Genomic DNA, 23719 nt, shown 5'->3' on the forward strand with positions numbered 1-23719 from the left:
CATATCATTGCAACCAACAGTTGGCAACCAGCATCAGTGCCATGAAGCTAATAGTTCTAGGGAAACATGCAGGACATGTGTTAGAAAAAGCATTAGCACACTGAGCAAATCTCAGTCATTTTAACCCTTTAACACATACCTTGGGTTTTTGCGCTTTTATAAATATTATTTATGATTCTGTGTAACAATGGTGAATTATCAGTATCCCACATACATATTATACATGCTATTTGTTACCCAAGGTGGTGCTGATGTTTCAGGGATTGACTTGATTTACATTTGGCATAGCTATTTGATGAAGAAGCAATGTGGAAGTAAACTATAGCAAGTGTAACACATGTACAATACGATTTGGCTATTGTAATTTGGGTGTACTTCTGAAATGAAGTTGTGCGTCTTGACTCAAAAAGTGCATGAGAAAATACATACGTGTTGCTTTTTTTAATGCAACTCAATATGTGTTTGACAGCCACTTTCGCAGATTTCAGCGTGAAAGTAATGAATCTTGTTCTATACTTGTTGCATCATCTCTGTGAAATATGAACAATAAAACATCAAAATAAATTAGCATATAATCTATTCTATTATTTTCAAATTTGACACTATCTGAGCATTTTGTAGATCCGACTGTGATAGATGTACTGTACGTGCCGGGTCACTAAACACCCAAGTATGTAATGATGTTTGGCGAAACACCCATGCATTTAAGGATTAACAATGGAGGATGCCACCATTATGTTGAAGTCTACATAAAATAAAAACTCCATATGTACATGCTTAATGTATGTTCCTAGTCTTACTGTAAATGATTCATCAGTGCACTTTATTTCAAAAACTTATTTTTTTTTTTGTCTTAGTAGTATTTAATCAAATTGCAATAATGAGCTCTTCCTCTGAACCACATTTCACTATAACCAATAGCAAAATAGACGTTGTTTTAATAAACTCACGTTCACGTTTGGCTCCGTTTGTGGTATGGAACGCCCACTATTAATGATTCAATCAATTCTGATGGATAAAAATCTGTTTAACTCTGAAATGTGTCATATTACAGAAGTAAAATGGGTTGCGAACAGGGGTTTCACATGACTTTGTCATGTATGTTACATGTCTCTCCCAACCAACAACAGGCAGTGGAGACATATTTACTTGGCATTTGATTTATCTGCAGTTCTTTCTAAGTAATCCGCATGAAGACGGCTGATCAAAGGATCCATTTATATGCGAGTCGTCAAGCTTTATTCGGTAGCAATTTCTTAAATAATCTGCCTCGCTTTAATCTTCCTAAAAGGAAAAGGTAACCTTGATCTGTTTGTCCAACTAATACTTGTGAATCAGAATGAAATGTACAATAATCTGCAGTGAAATAAAAAGATGGTGGAAATGACAAAAGTAGAAGAATACAAGCCAAAAACTCGTAATAGATTTTTATTTTGAGGCAAATATAGTTTTCTGCCTCAAGACAAGGGGACCAATGATAAATAAAGCCTTGTGTCTCACAAAACACTTACAAAATGAATCACAAATTTTACATAAAAAATGTTACACAAAATAATATTTACATCAATTTACCTTTTTCCTTTATATTAAGCAAGAAAACAAATGCACCTTAAATGTACAAATGCTACCTTAGTTTCAAAACAAAGATGAAAGAGTGAAACTAATCCTGAGAAAATGTTGGGTGATATTTTAGTGAATTTCATCATATCTTTAAGGCTAAGCAACTTTAATTTACTTTTACGCATGAGACAATATGCCTGATTTGACTTTTCCCTGCTTTTACTGGAGGACAAAAGTGTCACTGACAATTTCATAAGGCCATAAACTTTGTTTTCCGAGTAAAAAATCAGTTTGTACATGTGAAGAAACAATCATTCTTGCACTGCAACACTTGTGTGTTGTCTTTGACAATCATCACTTAAAAGTCATGTAAATCCAGAGTAGCCTTAAATTATAACAATACTTGAACCTCTGCTGCCCTCCCATGTTAGAATCACGTAATTGCAGGTAAAAATTGCACACACACACACACACACACACACACACACACAAAAAAGTATAAAACAATTTAAATGACAAATAGGTAACTCCTTTAGAGATTGTCCCTTGAAAAAATAAAGACCGTGGTGTCTTCCTTGAAATATGGCAGGAGGGCAAATATTCATGCTTGATGAAATAGGTAGACACTTAGAGTGCAAAGAATGTTAGAAGACGGGGTGTTCGATTTATTCAAACATTTAAATGTGGTATGTTGAATTCGATCCGTAAGGGGATCCTAGGTAGACTAGGTACAGTATCCTGCATGGATGTTAAAGGAACATCTCCTTTACCTGTCCAGCAGGTAGCTTTAAATATTCCTCAGGGGTCTCCAATTCATAGAGCATGTACAGCGTGTCTATCCTGCTACAGTTGTTAAGTATTACAGAAGGGTTCAATAATCTTTACGTAGCATGAAATGTCTTGGTATGTTATGCAATGGCCCCCAAATCCTTTTTAAAATCCGTCCTTAGGACATTATTTTTGGAATGCTAATGAAAAATGTATTACCATTTTTGGGGGTTGAGTAACATTTGAATGGTTTTAAAGTGCTCAGTGGCATTTCAAAGGTGAAATTCCTTTGAGAACCTAAAATAGAAAACATGGGAAAGAGTTGAATGCCACTTTTCTCTCATAATCCGTTTAAATTTTAAAAATCTAATTACATTTTAAATGGTTATTCTTCCATGCAATAAGCCAGTGTGATGAGTTTGCCAATAGGGGGCGCTGCAATTTCAATTTTTGCATTTTGTAAACCTGGCACAAACGATTTATTTGAACAGGAGTGCAGAGTAAAGAGACATAACACTTCGGACAAGCAGTACATTTTAACAATGATCATTTTACATAACAGTACATTTTAACAATGATAACAAAAGATCGAATTTGTCTGATATACTCAGACATGTAAAAGTAAGCAAATCAACAAAATCTCACAAAAACATCTAGGTCACATTGCAACTAAAAAAACAAATTAAATAAAATACAAATAAAAAAATACAAATAAAAAAGAGGCTGTACAACATAAATAACAAAGGAATTTAAGATTATTAAGATTTTGATTTTATTTATTTTTTTGCATTGTGACGTTTTCACTAAAATTAAAGTGATAGTTCACACAAAAATGAAAAGTTTCTCATGATTTACTCACCCTCCTGGCATCTCAGATGTGTATGACTGTCTTTCTTCTCCAGAAAACAAACAAAGATTTTTAGAAGAATATTTCAACTCTGTAGGTCCTCACAATGCAAATGAATGGGTGCCAACATTTTGAAGCTCCAAAATCCACATAAAGGGAGCATAAAAGTATTCCATAATACTCCAGTGGTTAAATCCATGCGTTCAGATGTGATATGATTGGTGTGGGTGAGAAACAGATAAATATTCAAGTCATTTTTTTTATCATAAATTCTCCTCCCAATAGGGGGCAATACTCATGAAGAATGTGAATCACAAAAAAACTAAAGCAGAACAACGTAAAAGTGAAAGTGAAGATTGACTGAGCAGGGAGGAGAATTTCTGGTAAAAAAAAAGGACTTAAATATTGATATGTTGACATCTGGAGTACTTTTATTTTGCCCTTATGTGGATTTTGGAGTTTCAAAAATTTGGCACCCATTCACTTGCATTGTATGAACCAACAGAGCTGAGATATTCTTCTAAAAATCTTAGTTTGCATTCTGCTGAAGATGTACACATCTGGGATGGCATGACCGTGAATAAATTATGAGAGAATTGTCATTTTTGGGTGAACTAACCCTTTAAGCAATTTTTCTGCCCAAATTCTAATAACCGCAATGCGTCCAGAAGTTTAACTTTTGAGTATTTTTTTTAGGCATATTTACATTATTCTCAAAGGTGATTTACATCAGATTCTCATAACTGTAATACAGTATTGATTAAAGTAAAACTACTGTATTTTTATTATTATATGTATCAGCATACCTTATAGGCAGCAAACCAAATACCACAATGATTTATAAATATTAGGGCTGTTTTTTTTGCCACAGACCTCACGATTCGATGCGATTGTTTTGATATAAAAACTTTGTTAACTCCTTTTCCTCAGAAAGAAATATCTATTTAAGAACAGTTGTGTCTGAAATGACAATTGTTTTCACTCTGTAATATACGTACAATTTGCAGATAAAAGGTAGGATGTGCAAAACTACCCATTTACAACTACAAATCGACCAGTCAGTGCGTTATGTCATTTGTATTCAACAAACAAATATATTCATAATTTTAACTTATCAAACTAATTTAGTTATTTTAGAATATAAAATATAACTTATATTACCATATGTTTTTACTATTATCATAACGATAATTTTGCAGCATACAAAAGGAGGCTAAATTGCTAACTTGTTCAAGAAACATTTCTGGTGCTGAAATGAATTATGCCTCAAATGACAATTCACCTGTAGTCCCAATGTCAATGCATGTTATTAACAAATGCATCCTGAGATAGTCTGAGAGCCTATGCAGCATTCTCATAGACTCTATTCTTACAAAACTACTAGATGACTGACAGAGATAAAAAGTGAGAACTCACAATGTGCGTGTTCCACAAGACATGTATTGTCGTCATTTCCTCCCTGTGTCTCAATCAGCTCCCTAGCTCCCTATGTTGTGAATCAGTAGATTGTGAACACGAATTCAGGCACTGGCAAAAGGTGTTCATTCACTGAACGTTGGGACACTTTTGACTCAATCGCCTGCGACACATTAACAAGCTTGTGCATGTTAGTAATCAGCACCATAGATGTATAAATGACACTATCATTCATTTTCATTTAAGATATTCAAACATGTGTTAAAAAGTGTTATTATAACAGATAAATTACATAAAGAAATTTAAATATTTAGGAGTGTATTTTAAACCTTCTTTTAACAACTCAAATATTTATAAGAATGTTTCACTTTCATGGTCATTTTTAATAAAAGACATTAGAAACAACATATCTTTTAAAGAGAAAATAAGGCTTGAACTTTATAGTTTTACACTCAAATGACCTGAGAGACTTCATAAGACATGACGATGTTTCTGGTAAGGGAACATAGTGAGTGGTTTTTACGGTGCATTGTGGGATTTTTTAGGGAGCGAATGTTTCAGTGCACTAGAATGATTTTGCGAATGAGACAGCCCTAAAAATGGCCAAACTAGGGAGCTGATTGAGATGCAGTGGAGGGTAAATGTGCAAAATTACCCGCCACTGTGCATGAATACCCTGACTGTTAGCTATAAGTAGATATTATATAGTAGTATATTATATCGTAGTATTAGATATAAATATTGCAGGACCACGACATGTAGTTTATGGCATCCAATAGTTTGATAAGCCTTTTTACAGCTAAACTATTCATTAAAGCAGTGTCAGACAGAATCTGTAGAAAGATTCCTGACAAATACTCTTCACAACACCTCTCAAGTGAACTTTTGGCTTATAATAATAGGAACATTGATCACATCAGACGATTTGACGTCAGAGAGTGAACAAATGGCTGTAGCAGCGGTGAATTAATGGACTAAACGTAAAGAATTATGCTGCCTTCATGTGCTATCGGAATTATCCTAATCACGAGTATGTCGCTTTCAGGGGCTTTGTTGCCGGAAAAAATTTAATTCAGATATATTTCTTGAGGAAAAAATTAATGTATTATTAATAAAAAATTGCTGACGATAATGGTTGCTGACGATAATGGAATTATGAACAAATAAAAGCTATTTTTACAGTGTAAAAATGTACAACATGCATCAGATGGTTGCTGATATACATAAATGAATATGACCAAAACGTTAAGCGCTAACAATGAACTGTATTTATAAAAATTAATAAAACCTGACACATTCACTACAGAAACAGTTGTCTCCTCTGCCATGTTGAAAGTTTACGACTTCTCCCATCTCGAAAACTCTGGTATCAAAATGATCTCAGATACTCCCAGTCGTAAATACGACTTAAGGGGTCATTCATATGCAACTTCAGAGAGGGAAACTCGTATTTACGATAAATCCGATAGCACGTGAAGGCAGCATGAAAGAGACAACTTCCCAGAGAGAAAACATGTTATGTGGAACTCTGCCCAAATATAGCTTCCTATATTTATCTATTAATATTTGTAGCAATATGATAAACATGAATTATTTATTAAATTAAAAATAGATTTTTCATCTGGCAGACGATTTTAAAATCGTTGGCTCAAGAATAACAATTTGTAACAGAATTCATTTTTTCCCCTGCCCTAATAAATATGTTACAATTTAGACCAGATGGATAAGGTTTTTGAAGACAAATTTTGATGTTGGCTTGACAAAGCCTTGTTTAAAAAGTTTAAATGCTATACAAGCCAGACAGACACAAAATCAGATAAACAGATGATGCATTACTAAGCAGTTGCTAGTGTGTTCTGGCTGATTGCTAGGGTCAGCTGTGGCTCAGGTGGTAGAGCGGGTTGGCTGCTAATCACAGGGTTGGTGGTTCGATTCCCGGCCCACATCTCCACATGTTGAAGTGGCCTTGGGCAAGACACTGAACCCCAAATTGCTCTGCTGCCATTGGTGTGTGGGTGTGAATTGGTGATTGGGAGACAGAGTAAAGTGCTTTGGTAACCTCTTAAGGTTAAAAAAAAAAGAGCTATATAAGTCCAGACCATTTACTAGTGTGTTTGGGCCAGTTGCAAGGCATTTCTTTGTTGTTAGAGAGTTGATAGATAAGTCAGTGTAAGTTTTCTATTGTCAGTCATATAAAAAACACAAGTCCAATCAGTTAGAAAAGACAGAGTAAACGGAAACAGAATTGTAAGAAGGTCTGTGCCAAGTTTGATCGATGTAGGAGAAGTTACAATTGATCATTTTGGTCATGGTTTAGGGGTTTTGTTTTGTCAAGCCAACATAATTATCTATCATTGTTATATTGCATTACGGTATTGAGAATGGGGGGGTTAATGTCACAATACAAAAAATTCTCAATGATTCTAAGAACAGACTTAATTTTTTTTAAAGCAAAATATAATTTCTTATCTTTTGATTTTGGGGTGTAATATGACCCGTTCATGTTCTTGACAGATTTTGTAAGATTCACCCCCTTATACAGTAGAAAGATAGCAGGGTTATAACTGGGTATACCCAAACATGAAGAGGGCATTTTGGGTGACTTCCTGCATGAGTTGATATGGAGTCCATGAGGTGAAACAATTTGGAAGGAAGGGATGATGAGTAAATCAGCAGAAAAAGATCTCTCCATCCATTGGAGGCTCTGTCAGGGGCAGCAGATGGGATTCTGTGGGAAAGAACAGCAGAAGAAAATGTTTCAATAATTCAGAGCTCCAGACAAAAAAACAAAGCAAAATAAAAAATACAGAATCGCTTGATATAGACATAGAGTTGTTCTGAAGCACTGTTGTCCATGCTCAACTTCAATATTGTGAACAAACTTTGATCATCCATCGCAATTGTTGAAAATTCACATAGAAATACTGTGTAATTTAATCCTTTGCTATTGTTAACCCTCTGGGGTTGACGGACGTGCCGGCGTGTCCTGCTGGATATTTTCGTCATTACAGCAGAAATTTGTTTTTGGGTATACAGATAAGTGTAAGACATCATTAGAGACTATAAAGGGTCTACTTTTATTTGTGTACACTCACAATAACAACAAAACATTGTGCTTTTGTAAATAAAGAAAATAAAAAGGGTGAGCTTTCAGCAGTCTCTGTGTTCACGAGCATATTTCAGAAACACGTCACAAAAATGAACTGACACTCCGCGAATACTTATCACACAAACATGAAACATATGTCTAAGAAAGCTTAAAATGTCTACTTTTAAATAAAACAATTCAAATTTAAAACAAATATTCTCCTGGAATGCAATCTGTTTGAAACAAAGCGATGTACAGTTTTTACTAGGCTATCTAATTATCTGTAATGTGATCCCATCCACCAGCAGAGCGCGCCATTCATACGCTAATGTGCTGGGACTCTGAACATTTTGAAGAGAGACTTGATCCAGACGAGGATACAATTTCAGACGAGTAAGTAATTACGACGAGTTTTCATTAGTTGACATGCTATTTTATATAAACATGTACATATTTTACTAGTGGGACTGTTTCCAGACTTGCCAGCCAGGATTCAGGGTATTGACATTTGAAATATGTCCTAATAAGCAAGTTTTAGTTACATTTAAATGCTGTTTTGGCTAAAGCAGGTATTTAAATTGAATGCTGTATGATATAAATATGATATGTAATATGATATAAAATTATATGAATGTTTAGATTGTATTTTAAACAGTGTTTATGCTGCCTCATTATCATCAACAAAGCTTGTGCTTGCAAAAATGTGTTCAGGTGTAAATGAGTAAAATGCACTTTAAATATGCCCATATTAGAAAATCAGCATATTATGATGATTTCTGAAGGATCATGTGACACTGAAAACTGCAGTAATGAAAGAAAATGCAGCTTTGATCACAAATTGCATATTACAATATATTTAAATAGAAAACGGTTCTTTTAAATTGTGATGTTGTTTCTGTATTTTGGATCAAATAGATCCAGTCTTGGTGAGCAGAAGAGACTTCTTTTAAATTGTAGTGTAGATCTAAAATTAAGTAAAGTCTTTATGTAAAGAAAATATATAGATTACTTCTTTTAACTTAAAACTTGATTTTGATCATTAAATCTCCTCACATTCATTCTCTCTCTGTCACATTCCTCATTGATAGTCCCAGGGGAGGGTCTTTGTCTCTCATGTGTGAATTACAATGAATATTCATGATCATTTACGCCTCCTCGCATATTACCTTTCAACACTAAAAGTGTCTTACAAAAGTTATATTATTATATTGTTTTGTATGAATGAGTGATCAGGATGGTTTTCACATCATTTTGTAGCAAAAACTCTAGGCTACAAGGTCCAGTTCTCAAAAGTCTTGTGGACAAATGTTTAGTATGTGTTATATGACCTTATTTCAGTGACTTAAAATTTTAGTTTTTTCAAAAACCATGCATAAATGTTATTTTCTCAAAAATACAAACCTGTACATACATGTTGCTCACAGTTTGTGCTGAATACAGTGTTATCAGACTTTAGCCATGAATGTGTTTTTAAGCAACTGAAAAAAGCACAAATGTCAAGGCATGTCAAAACTTCTCCAGGGCCCAAAATACCCTCAGACCACAGAGGATTAAAGGGGTCATGACATGAGGAATAAAACTGTCCTTGATTATCTACATATAAGAGGTCATTTTACTATAAAAACATTGTGTAAGTTTCAGAACTCAAAACGTCCTCCCTACAACAAAAAGAGTATTTGCTGAAGCCAAGCTGCCAAAGCAACTCATTCTCTACTTCCTCCACGTTATGACGTCACACTGTGGTGGAAATTTGCAGCTGAATGCCTCCACAACAAAACAATGTCTACTTTACCTTATTACTTCCGTAGCCCTGCCCAGTATCGGTGAGCAGTGAGATGACAAGAAGAGAGCAGACCAGTTAAGAACAGTGAGCCAATCATAACAGTGGGCGTTTACTGACAAGTCTTAAAGGAGAAGCAGCACCAAAACAAAGTATTTCTGACAGAGGTTCAGAATGATGGTGGAAAATGATCGTGTTTTAAAATATGACTTTTTTGGTACAAAAAAACAGTACTATTATTAGAAGTGAACCTCAAAGAACATATTAAAATAATAAAAAGAGTCATATCAATTCCTCTTTAAAATAAAAACAAAAATAATAGCCTGTGAAAAGGCTGAAGAAAAATGCAGCCATAGTGCACCAGAACACCCACCACACACCACACACCAGCTATTGGTGTGCAGGAAAAAGTAGAGAGTAGAGTGATGTAGCCAATTCAGGGATGGAGATTAATACAAGGCCATGATAGATAGGGGCCAATTTGGCCAGGACACTGGGGTTACACCCCTACTCTTTACGAGAATTTTTAATGACCACAGAGAGTCAGGACCTCAGTTTAACATCTCATCCAAATGACGGTGCCTTTTTACAGTATAGTGTCTCCGTCACTATACTGGGGCATTGCGAGCACCCCCGCTGGCCTCCCTAATACCACTTCCAGTAGCAACCTTGGTTTTCCCCAGGAGGTCTCCCATCCATGTACTGGCCAGGCTCAACCCTGCTTAGCTTTAGTGAGCAACCAGGCAAGAGCTGCAGGGTGATATTCAAACATGAACAAAATTACTCTGTGTTCAGTAAGCAAGTCAGTTTGAATTTGAGAACCAGTTCAAAAAAGTTATTTGTGCATGCACTTGTTTACCATCTGCCACGAATTGTGATTATTAATAATTATTATTATTAATCCCAAATTATAATTGTCACATTTGCAATTATTGTAGTCACAATGTGGAGCCCTGTAAATAGAAACACCATTCTCAGTGTAACAAATTTCAGAGATGGATTAATAAAATATGACAGGAATGATCCGTCAGCAATGGCAATCCATTATTCCTAGAGAGAGCTAAATATATGCAAAGCCTGTTAGACCTTCTGACAAAAACCCTTTCCTCTTGAAGGATAGTTTTACAATTTAAATTGAAATGTGGTATGTTCTACAACAACAAACTTGTTACCAATTTCAGTCAGAACGGATATGGCCGCTATGGTTTTCCAGGCTAACTGAATCAATTCCATGCATGATGCTTTATCTCTATTGAATTATTGTGTGGGAGTTCAGTGTCAGGGCCCATTCTCTCACCTGCTTCCTGAGTGGGCTGCTGGTTCTTGGTTTTCTTCTTCTTCTTGTCCTTCTTCTCCTTGCTTGTAGCCAGCTGAAGCAGTCGAGTGGGGATCTGGTTTTGGCCCTCTAAGCTCTGAGTTTTGCCACCCAGGGAGAAGAGGCTGCGGCCCTTGTGTTTGGAGATGGAGTTCTTTCTGGGGCTGGATGATAGCTCGCCCTCCCAGATCTCTTTTTCCACAGAGCTGCTGCTGTGGAGTTTTAGGGAGTCCTCCGAAGTGCTGGAGGGGGTGCGTTGAATCCGTGCCTGTGGGATGCATGATAAGATGCGAGTCAGTCAAACATTGAGACCAAACACTGTTCAATATGTGAAGATAATTTAGCCTTTTAATATATTCATTTGTAAGAGACTTTTATCCACAGCAACTCGCACTGAATTGTATGAGTATGTCTTGGAAATTAAAACTGAAGACCTTGGTATTCATAGTAGTGATGGGCATTTTGATCATTTTGTCTACTCAAGTACTTAAAGTAATTCCTTGTAAAGTAAGTACTTGTTGAGTACTTCTCTTTACTTGTCTTACAGGTTACCATAATTATTTTAATAATCAAACACCACTTTGTCGTCTTGAGTGGCTAAACCGTGTGCTTGACCAGAGACGCCATAACCATTGTGTATTTAATTGTTTTGAAGACCCTGCACTCTGTTAAAATTCAGCTGGGGACCCGCCTAGATGTTTGAAAGTAAGAACTCGTCTGGAGTGTGTGCACGCTTCTCCAGAGTGTTGAGCGCTGTCTCAGCCCCAGACAGAAAGTCATTGTGTGCTCTGTTGGAGCTTATTGCTGTGATTATTCAATCTGTGTTCTATTCAAGTTGGACAGTCGGAATTTCCAACTTCCTACTGGGGAAAGTGCAAAGGAACGCCATTTTATGTAGGACTCGCCACTTGGAAACTATATCACACAAACATGTCGGCACCCAGGGATATTTACAAAGTCAATGAAAAACATTCACTTTTATTAAATAATATCCATTAATGAGTAAAAATTTCTACATTACATGATAATAAAATTTGTTTAGCAAAGGTTTGCAGAGACAGGCAATCAAAACACAATCAGTTATAAACTTTTTCTTTTTTTGATCATCGTTTTCATGATCATCGATCATTGTGGTCACTTCACACAAGCTAGAATTGAACTTGCATAGTTCACATGAGTGCCACAGGTCATTGGAGGTTTTCTGTTTTTGGCACCATTCTGAGTAAACCTTAGAAACTGAAGTGCGTGAAAATCCCAGGAGATCAGCAGTTACAGAAATACTCAAACCAGCCCATCTGGCACCAACAATCATGCCTTGGTCTATTTTCCCCATTCTGATGGTTGATGTGAAAATGAACTGAAGCTCCTGACCCCTAACTGCATGATTTTGTGCAATGCTGCAACACACACACATACAGTGCATCCGGAAAGTATTCACAGTGCTTCACTTATTCCACATTTTGTTATGTTACAGCCTTATTCTAAAATTTATTAAATTCATTATTTTCCTCAAAATTCTACAAACAATTCCCCATAATAACAACGTGAAAGAAGTTTGTTTGAAATATTTGCAAATTTATTAAAAATAAAAATCACATGTACATAAGTATTCACAGCCTATGCCATGACACTCAAAATTGAGCTCAGGTGCATCCTGTTTCCACTGATCATCCTTGAGATGTTTCTACAACTTCATTGGAGTCCACCTGAAAACCTGCTCCAGAGCGCTCTGGACCTCAGACTGGGGTGAAGGTTAATCTTCTAACAGGACAACTACCCTAAGCCAAGATAGCAAAGGAGTGGCTACAGGACAACTCTGTAAATGTCCTTGAGTGGCCCAGCCAGAGCCCAGACTTGAACCCGATTGAACATCTCTGGAGAGATCTGAAAATGACTGTGCACAGATGCTCCCCATCCAACCTGATGGAGCTTGAGAGCTCCTGCAAAGAAGAATGGGAGAAACTGCCCAAAAACAGGTGTGCCAAGCTTGTAGCATCATACTCAAAAAGACATGAGGCTGTAATTGGTGCCAAATGTGCTTCAAAAAAGTATTGAGCAAAGACTGTGAATACTTATGTACAAGGGATTTTTTTCGTTTTTTTATTTTTAATAAATTTGCAAAGATTTCAGACAAACTTCTTTTACATTGTCATTATGGGGTATTGTTTGTAGAATTTTGAGGAAATTAATTAATTTAATCCATTTTGGAATAAGGCTGTAACATAACAAAATGTGGAAAAAGTGAAGCGCTGTGAATACTTTCTGGATGCACTGTATATATATATATATATATATACACATACCTATAGACTTAAATACATGCATAGTTCAATTCACTTCATACAAGTGGCTCTGATTGCACTGACAAATGCTGTTTTTAGACAACCAGCTGAATAGTAGGAAATTATATGAATGCACACACATAAATGAAAAATTATAACAAAGATATAACATATATCACCATTGCTATATATGATTGCATTGGCACAGTTCTACTGTAGAGATAAGGGGTTTTCAAAATTCTGAATGCAATGGGCCCCCAAATATGATGATCCCTTGCGAGGAACACTCTTCCTACAATATAAAAGCAGCTATACTGTATAATTGCAATGAAATAATGGCAATAAAATTAAAAAATAAAATCAATAAAATACTAAATGTCAAATCAGTAAATGTTAACCTTTTTTTTTTTTTTTTACTTCACCGAGCAATTTTCCACTTACCCCCTAGCACACCCTCATGGCCCCGTCCCCAGTTTGAAAACCCCTGCCCCAAATGATATAGAGGCTGTGCCGACAATCAGCTTGAATCTCACCTCCACCTCCCGGAGGTGCTCCACTCGCTCCACCTCCCTCTGCATCTGCTCCCTCTCCCTATCCAGCCTCCTCTGAGCATCTCTCAGTCTCTCCAGATCTTTCTGATAATCCTCCTTTCTCCCCTGTAGCTCCTGCTGTACCTCATCCAGCTCCTTGTAACTCCTCTGCACCTCCTCCTCTCTCACGTGGAGCAGCACCTCCCGGTCCATCAGCTCCCGCTCTCTCACCTCCCACTCTTTCTCCCTACGCCGTCGTTCTTCGGCGTGTGTGGCCTGCTGCCGCTGCAAGGCAGCAGCTTCCTGTCGATGGCGCTCCAGACTGCGCTGTTTCTCTTGCTCCACCAATGAGGGAGGACGGGAGGAGGCACAGGATGGGGTACGGGAGGGGGTGCGCTCATTTAACCCCTGACGCTGGTCCTCGATGAAGGTGTCCTGCTGCAAGACCACAGCCTGTAGACAAAATACATATAGAAACCATATTGAACAACATATTATATTACAGTATGATGAGGGCCAAACCGGAATAAGAATAGAAGTATATAATCTGAATATACAGTACTGTATCATTTAGTTTTAATTATAGATATTTAAATTTTACAAATGTATACTCAAGATTTATATCTATTCAAATTTAGTAATATATATTCAGTTAAATTTCTTTAACTTGATTTGCTTTTATATACAGTATTTAGAATTTTTAATTACATTAAGCTTAATATACAGATGTAATTCATACAGAAATCATGTAGAAAAACACATTATGTATATGCATTAATACAGTATTACTATTTGGATACAGTAAGTAATTATTTAAAATCTGAAAATATCAGAATATGTTAAGATATAAGTTTATACAGATTTACAATTATTTATTTATAATGTACTATACTATAACTATATTTACAGATCTAGGGCTATACATTTCTATACTCAGATTTTCAAGTACACTGGCAGCCAGAAGTTAGGAATAATGTACGAATAATAATGTTTATTGAATAATGTTGCTCTTATGGCAAGAAATTGGTACTTTTATTCACCAAAGTGGAATTCAACTGATCACAATGTATAGTCAGGGCATTAATAACTTGACAAATTGCTTTTCCAATTTCAAAAAAATTTTCTTTAACTACATCAGAGATTTCTCATCAAAACATCCTCCACGTGCAGCAATGACATCTTTGCAGATCCTTGGCATTCTAGCTGTCAGTTTGTCCAGATACTCAGGTGACATTTCACCCCACGCTTCCTGTAGCACTTGCCATAGATGTGTCTGTCTTGTCGAGCACTTCTCACGCACCTTACAGTCTATCTGATCCCACAAAAGCAGAATGGGGTTAAGATCCATAACACTCTTTTCCAATTATCTATTGGCCAATGTCTTTGTTTCTTTGCCCACTCTAACCATTTCTTTTTGTTTTTCTGTTTCAAAAGTGTCTTTTTCTTTGCAATTCTTCCCATAAGACCTGCACCCCTGAGTCTTCTCTTTACTGTTGAACATGAAACTGGTGTTGAGCGGGTAGACATTTGAGGCTGTAGTGTTCACCTTTGTATAAAATCTACAGTTTTTTGGCAATTTCAAGCATTGTATATCCTTCATTCATCAAAACAATGATTGACCGATGAGTTTCTAGAGAAAGCTGTTTCTTTTTTGCCATCTTTTACCTAATATTGACCTTAAGACATGCCAGTCTATTGTATACTGTGGCAACTCCTATACAAACACAAAGACCATGTTAAGCTTCATTTTATGAAGCCCCATTCTCTTGTAAGTGCCTCACTGTAACCCAGATTTTAGCTCTTTTTATTTTTGTGCTAATCAACATACCACAAATGCTGTAAATTGAGCTGAAAGGTGTATTCAATAATTTGGGGCTAATTTAAAAAGTTTTACACATTAACAATTTAATTGTGTTTTTGAGAAGCTTCAATAGATGGCAGTACAGAATAAACACCGCTGTCGTATCAGTACTTAAAGTCCACGAAGAAGAGCAATGCTAATGCTAACTAGAGAACTACTGAATGCCGCTTTCACTTGTATTGAACTCTAACTATTTCTTTAACTTTTAATTCTAACTACAAAATTACATTTATATATTCAGATTTATGAATATATATTCAAATTTACTATAAATTTGAATAAATCTGATTATAAGTACTATAAATGCAGACTATTTAGATTTAAAACTATTAAGGATCTACATTATTAGAATTCAAATACTGTATATATTCAGGTTTTATATATATTTTTCCCCATATAGTGTATTGTATAATAGAGTATCTGTTGAAATGATACATACCTGCAGTGAGGACAGGAGGTCGTGGAGGTGAGTGACACTGCTCAAGACCTGCTGTTGGGACCAAAAAAAGAAAAAGAAAGACTTTCATTGGTTAAGTCTCAAAAATATAAAGTATGACACTAGCAAACTATTGTAGATTCTCAAATTAGACTTCAGACAGAGTAAATTCATATAGTGTATATAGCATACAGTCAAGTTACTTGATTTTAAACAACATATGTGGAACTCAAAGAGGTCACGAAACAAAATTGTTCCATTTTAAGGAACAAAACATATGGACGTCAAAAAAGACACATTATTGATAACATTTGAGAGTCAATGGGATCGTGCATAAATGTTTAGTAGAACTACAAATAAGTGTAAGATGGTTTAGACAATTGTTGTTTAGCGTGCAAGTAAACCTGGGTTCAAATCCGATCTAATCAAGCCTAATTAGACTGACCGAAATTTGACATTACAATTTTTTTTTTCTACAATAACTGTGCATCTAAATGATCAAATACACAAATAATTTATTGTGGAAGCTTTAAGTTGAATTAAAAATCTACTTGGCTCAAAGGGGGGCACGTGGCTCTGTTTGCATACTGGTTCATTTGAGAGTTATTCAATCAGAGTGCTTGAAAACCCCTTATTGCAAAACATACGAATACACAGCAGATGTGATGTGAACATGCTTTGCTCATTAGCTATTGATGCTAAAAATGAAATCCACAACCCAAGAATTGCTCAAGGATAACACCCTGAGCTTTGAAAGAAGCATGCTTCCTTGACTTACCTCACTGTTTCTTTTCAGCAGCAGCAGCAGGTTTGCATTTCCTCCCTGTGGAGAAGACAGGCAGAGACTGCAGCTTTACTGAGGCAAGCTGAGAGTATTTAATCAGCCCAACACCTACCAGCCCACAGCCCTGAGCCCAGCACAGCGGTGCTCATTACACACATTAAAGAGTCTGAGTACTCCTATACATTTTCCATTCTCCTCTGAGCTCCTACTCCACTAATGACTCCCATTAGCAACCCAACCTGACTGGCAATATTAACAGGGCATAATATCTGTGTGCAGTGAGAAACACATGACACTAGGGGGCAGTGTGTGTAATATGGATTAGTTTGTGTCTGTTGGACAGCATTCTGAGATGTTATTCTTCTCACCACAGTTGTAAAGAGCGGTTATCTGAGTTACTGTAGACTTTGTCAGAGCGAACCAGTCTGGCTATTCTCTGTTGGCCTCTCTCATCAACAAGGTGTTTCCGTCCACAGAACTGCCACTCACTGGATCTTTTTGGTTTTTGGCACCATTCTGAGTAAATTCTAGAGACTGTTGTGTGTGGAAATCCCAGGAGATCAGCAGTTACAGAAATACTCAAACCAGCCCATCTGGCACCAGAATGGCCAGACTGGTTAGAACGGACAAAGTCTGTGGTAACTCAGATAACCACTCTGTATTTTCGTAGTCTCGCACGGGTTTTAAATAGCTGTAAGTTAAACATCAAATATGTTCAGACTGGCTATGGTTTTGTCGCTTCACAAAGCATTTCCCTTCTAGTGAACCCAGGAAAAATAATTGAAGCCAGTGTTGCTTCAAGCCATTTAAGATGAAATTGAAAGTCACTGAAAGGCTCTTTACTTATTAGCAGGATGAATTCAACAGGATTCCTACCTTCTTCAGGACACTGTCAGATTCTGTCCTCCGAAGATCTTCAACCTCATCTTTTTCTCCATCTACAGACACACAAAAATGACTGTGAGCAGAGGCAAATTAGATTGAATGATCTTTTATATTTAAGATCTTTTAATGACATAAATAAGTGACATTATCTGGATTGATATCAACTGATATGACCACGTTCAGAAAACTTTGGATACACAGTTTACGCTGCACGTACACTATCAATCACAATTTTGGACACACCTACCTTTATTACTACTATTTTACAGTTAGTACATAATTTTTCAGAACTAAGTTATGACCAAAATTAGGTCTCTTAAGGCCCCTGCACACTTCCTACGATACCAGAGCAATGGGTGTGATGTCAAAAATCTAGCTAAAAAGAAGGTGTTTTTGAGTTAGTTTCAATGATTTATAACAGCTCGCCAGGGCGAACATTCAGGAGAATAAAAAAACGTACAGGCTTCTTAACACCTTACTGCCATTGGTCTATGCCATCGGTAGGCATGACCTGGAGCTCCACCTACTTTGAGGCCGATAACTAATTCCCATTCAGTCAGTTAAGATCAATCAACATGAACACACCAGCGTGCAAGTTATTAGCAAGCTGGTGCAAACTTACCTACATCTGTACGATCGTTTGCATAGACATATATCATGTGATTTTTTTTTTATTAGTCTACAAAAGGAATCAAATCCAGTCAAATACTCTAAGTGCCAATTCACTGCATTGTTTTATATGCTGCTTAATTTGTGTGCCGTCAGCAGCTGAAAGCCATTCACACATCTGCTCAAAGATTTGCCTATCATCATTCTTTTGTCTGTATTCTATCCATTAACACTCTTTGCAGTAAATCATCATAAATTACAATAACAGTGTATAAACGGTGCATATATTGGCGACGTTTAGCATGTTAGCGCATTAGCATCATGAATGCAAAAGGTACACTTACAAAAATTCGAGAGTTCTGGTAATCTAGCTGACAACTTTCCACAAATTTGCCATTTGTTATTTTCACGAGCTTGTGATTCGCTGCAGATGTTTGCCAGAAGTTTGCAGCTCTTCACCGGTACTGGTGAACCTGCAGCAAACCTTTGACAACAATTAACTATTTGCCGCAGGTTTGCTGCAAAGCTCATTTGCATGTGAAAATGATCAGTGGCGAACGAACTCCCGTTTTTTGCAAGGGAAAACATTACAAATGACACATTATCTACTGTACATATATTACTTTAAATAATCATTGAGTGGTTAGAACAGCTTATTTGACTGATCTCATGTGAATTCAACTCATGAAGGCAAGAAGTCATTGATAAAACATTTCATTAGTTGATGTTTTACATGCTGATGTTCCTCAGCAGTGTCCCCGGTGTCTGAATGTTTGTAAACTGTATATCATTGTTCAGCTGTTCAAAACTGTAACTAATATGTCTGTTCATCAATAATTTAAAAAAATGGAAGTGTGAGCATTATTTAATTATTATTATTTATTGTAATATATGTAATGACTTTCTCATATAATATCTTCTTCAAAGTAGACACCTTTTGTCTAGATGACAACACTGTACACTCTGTGCATTCTCAACCAACCCAGTATGCTTTTTAAACAGTATCGAATGAGTTGCCATGTATACTGGCTACATCTCTGCAGCTTTTTCATGACTATCCAGTACAAATAAATGTTTAATACAATGTTTTGAAATACATTCATATAAGCAGGCACAAATAATATTTTTCTAAAAACTAATCTCGAGCATGAGATTTAAATTTTAAAATCTTATTTTAAATAATTTAAGGTAATTAGATTTACTTATACATAAAGTTACATTTGCAAAATGACATTTCTTAATATTAAGATCATCTGCTAATTTATTGCATTAAAACATATGACTCATCCTCATACAAATTGCCAATGGATCAGCATTCATCACTGTAGAACAGTAAATGTCTCACGTTTGGAAATGTTCATCTGGTAGCTGTCAAACCCTCCGAAGGTCTCGGCTCTCCGTGGCAGACACACAGTCCCTTGAGCACAGGCCACCTGCTGCCCCACCGCCCCGCCCAGACTACCATTCACCAGCGCCTGCAACATCTCCACTGCCACATAAACATACACGTCACTAACCGCATTACGTTAAATGGGTTACTAAAGAGTCCTGGAAGAACATTAGAGGTGGAAATGAGCTGTCGCAACAGATGACAGACAGGATAAATAACTCATCGATAACACAACATCTAAGAAAACAGGTGTAGAACAGCTGAATCTTCCAGAGAAAATGTTTGTAGCATCTCTTACCCTCTTTAAGAGCATCCATCATGATGGGTTCCCCCTTGGGTAATTCTTCATTGTTGGCCCTGAAGAGCATTTTGACAGGGTCGTCGGGTGAGCCGCACATTTCACGGAAAAGCTTCATCTTCTCCTGCAGGAGTGACACGATCTGCTCATCTTTCCTCTGGAGTACGTCTGAGAGAAACAATGGAAGAGTGTTATTGACATTTGCAGCTTTATCATTATCCTATAATATTATTTATTTATTTTTATTTGAATTATAATGAATAAAAAGTATAATATATGCATTATTTTTTATAATATATTTATAACTAATACATATATTGTTTTACGCCTCATTTTCTCTATGCAAAATACTGTATGTATGTGTATATATATATATATATATTTTTTTTTTATTATATTTACAAAAAGTAACATAAAAATAGAATGAGAGGGGTTCTGCTTACCTCTCATTTCTTTTGTTTTGGTTTCAAGCAGCTTCTTGTCTTCCTCTGTTTCACTCGGGATCCCCTCGTCATCATCCTTTCCTCTGTTAAAACACATGTCCATTTCAATATCCCTAATGCACAAACCATCTATGCACAAACCACATGTCCCATTCTATGCCGGAAAATGGGTTTTAGTTTCCCCTATTTTGCTTTTATAAATAAAACAAAAAAATATTATTATTATTATTATTATTATTATATTATTTATTTCATATTTTCTATTTAAAAATTGTCAAAAGTAAATTAATTATAATATCATATTATATTGTAATATTATATTAAATTACAAGGTAAATAATATTTTTTACGTATCCTTTTGCAATCATTTATTACATCTCTAGATATTAATTTGTTTTAAGATACCTTGCAATGGAGAATGTTTGACTGGAATATCAGGTACTCACATCGAGTGCATGGCATCCTGAATGAACTGCATCCAGGTGTTGCGTTCTTCACGGGAAGTGGTGTGAACCTCCACCATTTCAGGTTTCTCAATGCCAGCGGTGATGAGGAAGAGACCGCGCTCCTCGTGGGCCACCTCTCGCACGATCAGCTTCTGCAGGGAGATAACGGTGGCTCGCTGGTCCTGATGATGAGAGAAAAGAGAGAGACAGAGAGAATGATGAGGGAGGGGTGAAGGACAGAGAGTATTCAGAGGAAGAGAGAGACATCAGAGAGGAGATAGGAGAGAAAGACATGAGAAGAGAAAAGCACAAAAAATAAAACATCAAAAAAATAAATCTGTAATCACATGACCATTCATTGTGATTAAAGGGATAGTTCACCCAAAAATGGAAATCATCTCATGATTTACTCACCCTCCTGGCATCCCAGATGTGTATGACTTTCTTTCTTCTGCAGAACACAAATTAAGGTTTTTAAAATAATATTTATGCTCTGTAGGTCCTCACAATGGAAGTGAATGGGTGCCAAAATTGTGAAGCTCCAAAATCCACATAAAAGTGGTCTCCGGTGCTTAAATCCATGTGTTCAGATATGATATGATAGGTGTGGGTGAGAATCAAAACAATATTTAAGTCATTTTTAACATATATTCTCCTCTCTGCCCAGTAGGGGGCGATATGCATTAAGACTGTTAATCACCCAAAACAGAAGGAGAAGTATGATAAAGTTAAACTGAAGTGGAGATTGACTGAGCAAGGGGGAGAATTTATAGTAAAAAAAAAAGACTTAAATATTTGAATGTTTCTCACCCACACCTATCATATTGCTTCTGAAGACATTGAATTAGCCACTGGAATAGTCTGGAGTTCTTTTATTTTGCCTTTATGTGGATTTTGGTGCTTACATTTTTGGCACCCATTCACTTGCACTGTATGGATCTACAGAGCTTACATATTCCTCTAAAAACCTTCATTTGTGTTCAGAAGATGAAAGAAAGTCATACACATCTGGGATGGCATGAGGGTGAGTATGTGATGAGAGAATTTACATTTTTGGGTGAACTATTACTTTAAAATTTCACACTGGAGACTTTATTGCAGTCAGTGGTTCTTACTAAGGCCAGCATCCCTATTACTATGGATTTTATTAAGCCCAAGTATAAAACCAGATATGAAATGATATCTCAAATCGTGTGGCTTGTTGAGGCTTGTGTTCTATTATTTTTCTACAAGTTCAACAAGTGGAAGTTCATGATGAAGCAATACTGTACATGAAGGCTAGTCGGACAGGAAAAGCTTCAGTTATTATCGTGCAAAGAAAAGATCACTCACCAGAGAAGCAAAAACATATTTCTGGTCTTTTTCTTGGAGGAAAATAAAGACGTCAGAAAGCAGAATTGCTTGGACATCTAGAGGTGAAAAAACAAAGATTCTGCAGTTACAATTTTTTTTTAAAATATTTTCTTTGAAAATATTGGTGTTTTCCGTTCAGGAAAAGATTTACAGTAAGAATGTTAGAGAACTTTACCTTTTAGTCGCCCGGCAGTGTTTTTCATCTGCAAAGGGCCATCGTGGAGGAGCTTCCGACCACGCAGCAGATCCTCTCTGGCGAACATCTGGCCACTCTTCATCCGCGTAATGGACTTGCTGTCCATACGGCCGTAGATATCTTTCAATCTTCTTTTCTTCTCATGCTCATTGACTTTACTATCAACTGACGCAACAATGTCTTTCACCAGCTGTAGAGCGTGTGTCAAGTTTTCATAATCCTCTTCATTCTCTGCGCACACACACACACACACACACACACACACACACACACACACACACACACACACACACAAAACATAAATAGAATCATCATAAATGTATACAAACATCCATCACAGTCACAGTATCAGACTGACAGGATAAAATCCTCTAGAGAGTTATAAGCTGCTTCTCAAATTAGCCATGCAAGTATGTTTGTTTTATATGATGCTTAAAAATCTATGTCTGAAAGCTTTCAGGCTTGCTATGTATGATAAAACAACAGTTGGAAGTGATTTGGGGCAACGTAGAATGTTTACACTTTGCTTCTCATATGTGCAGCAGAGGGCCCATCGGTGTTCACTGAGAGTGAAACATTGCCGCTCTATTTAAACACTGATGGGTTAGTTGGTTAGTCAACTGAGGCTTCATGTTTATTAAGTCAGGAAATGTAACATATTTTTCTCGATTTATTAGCTCTTTCTCGTCGTGAGCCAGATTCAAACTAGTGGCAGTCACATGAGCACCACAGCTCAATGTGTCAAAGCACTGGAAATGGACAGTGATGTCTACATTTATCATATACAAGAACAAAAGATGATTTTTAGTGCTGGAATCTTCACTGAGGCCAAATACTTTTTCTTCTTCTTTATTTTTGCCTTGTTCTGTTAATCATTTATAAAACTGACAAGTTTGTGATTACCAGAGAGTAAATCTAACCTTTGGTGTGCTGGAGGATTCGCTGTAAAAGCACAGGGTACTTTGTTATCCGTTGAGTCACCAGTAATATGCACTCGGGGATGCCCAAACGTCTGACAACGCTGCTGCTCATTTTTTTCTAGAAATATTATGACATTTGGGATTGTTAGGTAGATTCACATATGTTTTGGGAAAGACCACCCAAAATCAACAAAATAATGAAGTGCTTACCCTGATGAAAGCCTGAAAGTGCTTATCTTTGGCATGCAGCTCTTTGTAAAAGTTCATTGCTTCATTGTGTCGACTGCAAAATTTGCCATAGATTTTCTTCATGCTTTCTGCATTGGAGTCTGAGAACTGAAACACATCATGTGACATAAATCACTACAGGAGGCAATAATTATTTAACTCTTAATAAAAGTTCATGTCATATTCAACAAAGAGCCTTATTAGGTTAATGAGACACAATTACGTTCAATACAATGTAATGCAACTTTATTAATCACCAAGGGGCAATATACTGTAGTATAGTA

General features: G+C 36.4%; 1 protein-coding gene across 2 annotated transcripts in view; it reads right to left on the bottom strand.

The window, feature by feature from the left end:
- Positions 1–1420: 1420 nt before the first annotated feature.
- Positions 1421–23719, bottom strand: part of LOC127646285 (A-kinase anchor protein 13-like) — a 69240-nt gene continuing 46941 nt past the window's right edge. For both annotated transcript variants that reach the window (XM_052129812.1, XM_052129821.1), the window contains 14 exons: positions 23418–23543; positions 23208–23325; positions 22267–22518; positions 22071–22147; positions 20739–20920; positions 20293–20375; positions 19850–20017; positions 19507–19650; positions 17544–17605; positions 16662–16706; positions 15887–15937; positions 13590–14039; positions 10757–11042; positions 1421–7319 (listed from right to left, as the gene is read on the bottom strand). In XM_052129812.1, coding sequence (XP_051985772.1) covers positions 7261–7319; positions 10757–11042; positions 13590–14039; positions 15887–15937; positions 16662–16706; positions 17544–17605; positions 19507–19650; positions 19850–20017; positions 20293–20375; positions 20739–20920; positions 22071–22147; positions 22267–22518; positions 23208–23325; positions 23418–23543 — 2103 coding nt within the window. In that variant the 3' untranslated portion in view covers positions 1421–7260. The remainder of the gene's footprint in view (positions 7320–10756; positions 11043–13589; positions 14040–15886; positions 15938–16661; positions 16707–17543; positions 17606–19506; positions 19651–19849; positions 20018–20292; positions 20376–20738; positions 20921–22070; positions 22148–22266; positions 22519–23207; positions 23326–23417; positions 23544–23719) is intronic.

This window comes from Xyrauchen texanus, chromosome 1 (genome assembly GCF_025860055.1).
Source record: "Xyrauchen texanus isolate HMW12.3.18 chromosome 1, RBS_HiC_50CHRs, whole genome shotgun sequence".
Taxonomy (NCBI): domain Eukaryota; kingdom Metazoa; phylum Chordata; class Actinopteri; order Cypriniformes; family Catostomidae; genus Xyrauchen; species Xyrauchen texanus.